Here is an 8,821-nt window from a genome sequence, read left to right on the forward strand (position 1 = left end):
TTAATACTGGTATAATTAATAATTTTTTTTCATATTCCAAGTTAACAATATATTATGTTATAGAATTTAAATACCCGAATGAAAAGGTCAAACTCTTTTTACCCTATCAGTGAATAACCATAAAACTCTTAAACAGAGAGCGCCCTGGCTAAAGAGCAAATAAAGTGCATAATGGTCTAAACTGCATAACTTAAACACAAAATCAATATAACATCCAAAATAGGAGAGTTCTATCTTATTTTCCTTCTTTTTTTAAATTATTTTTATCAACAAATACAACTACAAAAAAAAAAAAAAAAACAAGTTACATAACATGATCCATGATAACTGAAACTGGAATTCAAGTACTAAGAGTCTTCCATTCCACTGTAAATATTTCATAATGATAATGGGGAACGCCACATTTGACATTAATGTTAGTCTTGGTGCTTTGGCCCTCATATTATGACCACATGCTATGCAAAATGCACAAATACCAATTCTTCAGGGTAAAATAAAGGAACACAACCACACAATGAGCAAGTGGAGCTAGCTGCAACTACTATCTCTGCATTTATGTACCTTTTTCAACACTAATTTCCTTTTCTTCTTCTTGAGTACAAGAAAAACAAATATAAATACTAACAAAAAAACAAAAAGCAAGAATGCATGCAAAATTGGTCTGAGAGATCAAGAAACCAATTTGAGTGATATATAAGCATCGAAATAGTATCAAGATTCAGTAAATGCAAAGTAAACCTGTGTTCCCTCAACTTTTTGATGCAGCAAAGCTTTGAAGTTCTAACTTGCATTAATCTTGTTCCTGAAAAGCATTACAGGTTTAGAACAATTACCAGCAATAGAATAACTAAATTTAAAGCAAGTGAATAAGAAGGAAGCTAAACAAAGAAAATGGAAGCAAAGAAATACTTCAGACTTGTTTGGTTTTGTTTTCATTTTTAGTATATTCTATTTTCAAAATTTTGAGATTAAAAAAGTGAAAACAAAAAATATAATTTTATTATCATTATCTCCTTTTTTTTCTTCAACGAATTCTGAAAATAGAAACCCAACCAAAACAGAAAATAGAAACACAGGACTCTTCTACTTTTAACTTGAGAACGGAGAGGCTCTACACCCATAATTTAAATTATCCTGGTAATAACAGGATGAATGCGATTTCTAATGCTAATCTTCCAACCCAATATAACGTACCCTCTCCAGATAGACAGAAACTGCTAGCCCTGGATATCAAACTAGAAAGATACCACTTTGTCACTTAAATCAGATGATAATAAGTCTTACCATCTTGACGAAGCTGGATATAGAGTTTCCTGAGAAGCACCTTGCATGAATAATGGGACCCCTTGTAGTACTAGCATTTCTATTTCCCAACTCACTATCTGAGTTAGTCATGTCAACTGCCCCTTTGAACATCCACTCACCACTTTCTTGACAGTAGAAATCTTCAAATACCTCACCACACAACACACACAAGCATTGGCTTTCATCTGCTTGAACCATTGAGTCCTCTTGAGTGCTTCTTGTTTCCTTGCTGTATGTATCAACAGATCCGGAAAACTCAGACGTGGATGAAGATTCACCCTTGCTAACAATGCAATCAATTGACTTTGGATACCATCCTCTTGATGCCCTAATTAGATCATTTTCCCCCCTTGTGGCATGCCACTCCAAGTGTCTATTAAACTGCTCTTGGAATTTAAGCCTACGGCCACAAATGTCACAATGATGAGGGAGATCATCAAATAATCCTTTAATGACAGGTGGATGCACTTCTCGGATTACATCAGGCTTAAACTCAAAGCCAATGAGGTTTCTGATCTCTGTGCTGGTTGTTTCAGATAAGGATGTTGGGGATTTTGCAGTATCATTTACATCATCTGTGGCAGAAGGTACTGGAACAGCTGCAGAACCAGACACTGAAGCAACAGGCAAAGAGCTACTGGTGGTAATGCTGTCTCTTTCATCTTCCAACCGAGCTGGGAACTCAGATGGCACCTTAGTTTGTGATTCTTTTTCTGCAGATATCAAACCCTTTGCAACTAAAGAGCTTAGAAGGTTTGCAATCGGATTTGAGGTATTACTGCTGGCACTTGTTGTCTGAGCAGAGGCAACACTGACATCAGAGGAAGCCGGTGGTAGAGTTGATGCCCTTGTCAATTGCCCAGCCTTTCTTTCAGGTACTTTTGGCAAAGCAGATAAACTATTATTTGAAGGACCTAATGAAGATGGGGTTGAAATTGCAGACACCAAGGAACTTAATTTGGCAGGGGAAGGCCCAACTGAGCGGGGAGGCTGAACACCTAATTGAGACAGAAGATTCCTTGAATCCAGACGACTTGCATTGGACATGCTGGATAATGTTCCACCGTTTAGAGCAGCAGCTTCCACATTACCTGTGGTTGACTGTTCAAGAGTCTCTTTGGCTAGCGCAACTCTAGACAGGGGAGGAGGTTTCTTGGTAACTTCACTGTGAGACAGGTGAAGCTGCTGCTGAGGCCTTGACTGAAAAGGAGTTGCCGAAGAAAATGAACCTGGCAAATCCTTTTGATGTGGTCTTCGCAAGTTACCAACCTGAAGATTAGGATGAATGGTACGTGAAAAATCTTTTACATCGACCCCGCCTACTCTTTTTTTTTAATAAGAAAAGGAATAAAAGGAATTTTAAGGGATTGGGGATGGTCTTGGTAGGCAAATTTCAAATTTGATGGTGCTGCACACTTACTGGTGGTGGTGAAGATTGTTGTCGCAAGGGTGACTGCCCAGAAGGGGATTCAACTCCAATTGAGTGAAGTTGTTGTTGTCCCACAATTCCTGGCAGTCCTGTTGTTGCATTTGGCAAGAAAGACCGATTCCCCATCCTGACAGCAGAATTTGTATTGGCTTGCAGACCACTAAGAGTGGACATAAATCCTTCCGAGTGACCTGGCTTTTGATTCAACTCTTCAAGTGAGTGCTGCTCCTGCAGTTGCCACGGTACTGATGGATGACGCTGAAATGAGGAAAATCGTTTCTTTTCATTGCCTAGAGTGGCCAATTCTCTATCAAGATTTGCCCCATAGGGGTTTCTTATTTGGACTGGATCTTCAACTTCCTGTGCATGGTAAAAGAAATTAAAAAAAATATAGTAGTACAGTATAAGTATATAAATTAGGAGTATTTTATCAATTGTTGTATCTGTGAGCTATTAGGATTCCATTATCAGAAACTCAGAAGATAGGGGAGAAGTCATTTCTATTGCACTTCCAAGATAACTTATTCAAATATCATAAGGAACTTCATTCATATTTTTAGGGTTGTCTTAGTTACCTATACTAGTATATAATTTATGTCAAGGAATTCAGCCTCTCATAGAGTTCACTCTAAAAAATTAATTTTAATATTGTTCCTTAATCCTAATTCTGTTCTACATCAGTACTCAAGTGACCAAATTTTAGCAAGCTTACAAAATTCTCATCATCCGCTGGCCAAGAATCTTTGCTCAAGTTGTTAGAGACATTTGGTGCACCAAGACCGGTCGATCTAGAATTCATCTCATCCCATATGTACTCCTCTTCCTCAGAATTTTTCCAGCTACGTGACATCACACTGCTCCGAATGCTATTTATGTTTTGTGTTGGCTGATTATATTTTGGTGCTTCAGTATTCGAAAAACTATGCTTCTCACTGAAACCATTTCTTTGGCCAGATATGGTTCCCGGAACTCCACCTGCTTTAAACCAACTTTTGTCACCAGCTCTTACCATACCTAAGCCCAAATTCTGTGAAAGATCAGAACCATATTCATTGCCCCCACAGGTTACACCAACACTCTTTTCCAAAACAGAATCATTAAATGCATCTCTTGGGGTACTAACACTAGGATCCAACCATGGCCGTGCTGTACCCAAAGTTCTATCTGGCCTCTCGGGGTCCTCATTGGAGTTCGCACATGCTCCAGTAATTTCATCAACTCCTTTAATCTTCAAGAAAAGAAGCAGCACATGATAAATTATTTAAGAAATAAATAAAAGCAGTCCATATTTCATGATTAATAAGACCAAAGGAGCTGGAAGTAGTTCATGGGAAAAGTCCACAAGAATATTATGTTGTGTCCCAATAACAAACAAACAATTGAAAATTGATATTTGACAGCCTATACAAAACATGCATGGAATGACTTCATCATTTCAACACTATTAAGGATAAATTTTGAGGTCAACATTTCACTTACCCTGCTGGACTGCTGAAGACGTTGCCTCTCTAAATACTTGGGATTCACATGGATGCCATGAGGAGGACGTGGGGACTGTGAATTGCTCCTGATGGTAGCAGATGAGGCAGCTGAACCATTTACTGGTGGAGTAAAGCCGAGTTCCTTCTCAATAGCCCGAAGGGTCTGAGGAGGAATGAATCCTTCCCAAGTTCCAAAAAGATGTCTCATACTTTGATGGATAGCAGGTTCAACCTGTCTGTATGCCTTGCAGAATACCTAAAATGTGAAGGAAGCATGTAAAATACCAGAAAGACCTCATACTTTGTTAAAAATAAGTGAAAATTAGGAAAATATCTCACAAAAAAAATGCAATGGGGGTGAACTGTCATAAAAGTCAAGTTCTTTATTTACAATGTGAATACAAGAACTTTGCAGATAGCATTATCAATGGAACTACTGAAAGTGAAATACTTGAAGCAAAAATTACATAACCTAAAAATATGAAAAATTCTTGCACACCTTAGTGATACATGGATAAGTATATTCAAAGAATAATTATCTAACCTCGGGTAGTTTGGCAGCAAAGTACTTTGTATAATCCCGCCCAATGTTCTTAACAATACTGTCTAAGAGATAAAGAGATGGCAGCTTTTGATCGTTGGGAACCTGCAAAGTAATGAACCAAGTTATAAGAAAACTGCCAAAAATAATTTCGTCTTTTCAAAATGTCACCCCATTATTTGGTTCTATTTGCCTGTAGCAGCCAAGTTCTCATACTAGAGAGGCAAATGAAACAATTAAAACATACCCTAAAAACAATCCAAACACTAAACTTATAGCAATAATATAGTCAAACAAATAAAACATGGATAGACAGCATAATAAAGTAAAAAGACACCCCGTAGTAAACTTGGAAAACTCAAGAAGCATAAATGTTATTTTTCCAACATGATATGTTGAACTCCCTGATCCAAACTGCATGGACTAACTCAAACTTGAAATGATTTGATTACATTGTCCCTATACAACTTGGATATACAAATTCAATCTAAAAAATAGCCCAAAAGGAATCTACAAAAACAGTATTTCCCCTACAGACATTGTACACAACCTCCTCAAGCCTGAGATGTAAGCTGAAATAATGTTTTGCCTTCTGGTCTATGAAACAGAACTACCCTTCACAATAGGTATGCCAATATACTGTGTGCTTTGACTTGAAATAATGCTTGAAATTGAAAACACTGGACAGATAATTTTCTAGTCTTGAATAATCCCCTCTGTATAACTAGTCCAGAAATTACCAGAACTGAGGTGCTCTATAAGAATAATGATGCTGCTTATTAGTCACATATAAGTTCATTACAATATCATAAGATTGCCAAATATACAAAACTGCCTCATTCTCATGCAGAGAGTAGAACAATACTCTTTCTTTCCTTCTACTTTTAATTAGAAAACTACGTATACTTTTCCCTTCCTGGTTTTTTGTTTAGTTAGGGTGAAATTACACCTCACATGCAAATCCAGAGCCAAAATGCCTGAGTGGACAATGAATGAAGTTGAATGAATCATTGCTTAAATTAAGTCATTTCTCTTCACTTGGAAATTGCAGATCACCCATGTTCATTATAGAACTTCAACGAGGGGTAAAGTACCAACTAAAACTCATATTACAAGAAAAATAAATAAAATAAAATAATGTTTAAAAAAAAAACTATAATCACTGTCTCCTGTACCATTATTGCCAATTTGGCGCACAAGCATTAACCATAACATAACAAACATGAACACAAGAAGGGGGGGAAAATTGGGGTCCATTTTTATTTCAATTCTCTTACAACATTTCAATTCAATTCAGCAATTGGCTACACAACCAAAAAAAAAATCAATTTTGAACACAGATTTTAACAGCTGCACAGTTTAAAACTGGATTCACCTCTAGAATGTTAGCACAAACAGTGGCGGCAATCGCCTTCGCAGCCGATTGATTCTCGCCTGCAATTATAGTCAAATTGTTAATGATCATTTTCGAATTGAAAGTGAGCTCAGCAAGAGCTGTCTTGTACTGATTCACAAGCTCATGGTGCTGCGGCAGCGGCTGCGGCTGGTAACCGCCACCGCCTCGGCCGGATTCACTGCTTTCTGGGTCCCTGTCGTTTGCTCTGAACCTCGTTGACGACATCGTTGTAATCCCTGAAGCCAATTGTCGCTGAGGAAACGGTCTCTGATTCGGGTCTTCCATCAATCGAGGCTTCTTAGGCCCTGGCTCTCTCGATCTATCGAAAGGTCTACGTGAACTCTCCATGCTCATTCAAATCGAAATCTAGAAAGAGAAAATAAGAAAAACCCTAACCCTAAAGTAACCTAATTTACATTCAATTGCATTAAGATAAAAAAAAATTAGAAGAGGAAACTATGTTACAACATGAAAATTTGCATGAATAGTATTACAGCTGAAACTGAAACCTGAGTTGTATTATTATATGAAATATGACTCAAGGAATTAAAAGAAATACAATATTGAAAAGAAAAAAACCTAATTTTTATATTGTACAGTAAACCCTAGCCCCAATTTTCCGTGTGAAGAAGGAAAAAAAGAGGGTTGAGGTGTGTTGAATTGTATGTTATTATAGAGAGAGAGAGTAAGAAGAAGAAGAAGACAGGTTTGGGGATAAAAAGATAGAAAGTGTTGAAAGCAGAGACAGTGAAGCTAGCTCCTCTTCTTCAGAGTTCGGAAACAGAGAAGCTATTTGAGATTTCATGGAGGCATTTTATATATTCATGATTTCACAAGGAAAATAATATAGCTAGATATTTTATATTTTTATTTTTAATAATTAATAATCATTTTATTTATTAAATTAAGATTTTTTATATATTGATAGTATAATTATATCAACCATATTATATTTACACCAAAATTAACAATTATTAGAATAGAATACAGATAAAGATATAAATTATATATTAAAAATTAGTTAAATTATATTTACATTTATATATAAATATATAATAATTAATTTTAGTATGTAAATAATATATTTGTAATTATAATTGTATAAATATTAAATAATCAATTTTAAATTTACAGATTGGTCAGAGACACAACCTTTAAGATTGGATGCCATAGAATTTTTACTATTTCCTCATAATAAATTATACGATAAAAATATAAATTTACAGATTTTTTTTACAAGATAAAAAAGACATTAAAAAACTATGACTCATATTTTAAATAATAATAAAATAATAAAAATTAATTATACAAAAATTTATATTCTCTTTATATAATTTTAATCTGTAGAATAGAATATTCTTTCTTTTATATATTTCACTTAGTTTTCATAGAGATTCTATTGATATTTGTTTTAAATTAATTTTTATTTAGTTTATTTTGAGTGTTAAGCTCCGTTATTTATTAAAAAAAATTAACAATGCTACATGTATCTCAACAATCAACAATTAAATTAGTTACTATATTTTATATATAAATATAATTTATTTCACATAATTTTAATATATACTATATACAAATAATCAATTTACTAATTGGTTTTTTTTAAAATGTGTGAATTATATTATAGTATTTCACTCACTAGTAGGGGTGGCAAAACGGGTCGAGCCCGCCGGGCCGATCTGCAAAACCCGCTAAAAAAGGTGGGTTGGGCTAGGATTTCGAACCCACCAAATTAAAAAAACCCGCCAAACCCGTACCGCCAAATTGGCGGGTTTTGGCGGGACGGGGCGGGCCGGTCCGCCGGGCCGAAGCTTTATATTTTTCTTTTTTTTATTAAATAAAATAGTGGTTACTATTATAAAATTAATAATTATAGAATTTTTAAACACTTTTTTTCATTTTTTGTTTTTATTCTTCTTTTAGTTATTAACTTTATTTATTTTATTTTACAATTTCGTATATATGCTCAAATTATGTGACTTATTTTTTAAAATAAAGATGATTTTATTGACAAATATTATTTTGAACAATTTTATTGAAGTTAAAAATTAAAAAAAATAGTAAACAAATTATATTAAAATTTGACTATTTTTTATTTGTATTTTATTTTTTAATTATTATTTTTTGGTTAATTTTAATGAATTTTGTTTTTCAAAAAAAAAAGAAAAAAGAGTCAAGCGGGCTAGCCCGCCAACCCGCCAATCCGCCATAAAGTGGGGCGGGCTAGCATTTTGAACCCATTTTAGTTGGCGGAGCAGGCCGGTCCGCCCCGTTTATGAGGCGAGCCTAGGCGGGACAGGGCGGGTTGGAGCGGGCCAGCCCGCTTTGCCAGCCCGCTTTGCCACCACTTTACCAAGTTGGGTTGGTCTAGTGGTTAGCTCACTAGTCCGCTTAAGCAAGTGTCGGGGGTTCGAATCCCGCCTTGTGCATGCAGCAACCCATTGGCCAGCGGCAAACCCTTAAATGGAGCTCAATACCGCGGCGGATTAGTCCTTGACCTGTCGGGTTGGGGGATACCGTGGGAAACCAAAAAAAAAAAAAAAAGACATTTAAAAAAAATATTTCTACCTCATCAAATTCTCTAATCACCATGTAATAACATATGAATGTATTAAAAAATCTTCATACTAATGATACTATATGCCTATTCGTGGATTCAATGAGTTACT

General features: G+C 35.3%; 1 protein-coding gene across 1 annotated transcript; it reads right to left on the minus strand.

Moving 5' to 3' along the window:
• Positions 1-208: 208 nt before the first annotated feature.
• On the minus strand, positions 209-6,988 carry LOC112758905 (polyadenylation and cleavage factor homolog 4-like). The gene is made up of 7 exons (XM_025807698.3): positions 6,132-6,988; positions 4,760-4,861; positions 4,214-4,471; positions 3,447-3,962; positions 2,726-3,094; positions 1,285-2,574; positions 209-802 (listed from the first exon to the last, which is right to left on the minus strand). Exons 1-7 carry the CDS (start codon positions 6,504-6,506, stop codon positions 791-793), a joined length of 2,922 nt encoding a protein of 973 aa, XP_025663483.1. The 5' UTR covers positions 6,507-6,988; the 3' UTR covers positions 209-790.
• Positions 6,989-8,821: the final 1,833 nt, after the last annotated feature.

This window comes from Arachis hypogaea, chromosome 2 (assembly GCF_003086295.3).
Source record: "Arachis hypogaea cultivar Tifrunner chromosome 2, arahy.Tifrunner.gnm2.J5K5, whole genome shotgun sequence".
NCBI lineage: Eukaryota > Viridiplantae > Streptophyta > Magnoliopsida > Fabales > Fabaceae > Arachis > Arachis hypogaea.

Bases quoted from the DNA above. Each gene is read 5' to 3' on its own strand.
- LOC112758905 (XM_025807698.3), bottom strand. From the start codon at position 6,506: ATGAGCATGGAGAGTTCACGTAGACCTTTCGATAGATCGAGAGAGCCA. The intron at 4,862-6,131 runs GTGAATCCAGTT...ATTACTTTGCAG, and splicing joins TTTGTGCTAACATTCTAGAG to GTTCCCAACGATCAAAAGCT. The intron at 3,095-3,446 runs GTAAGCTTGCTA...TACCATGCACAG, and splicing joins CAGCGGATGATGAGAATTTT to GAAGTTGAAGATCCAGTCCA.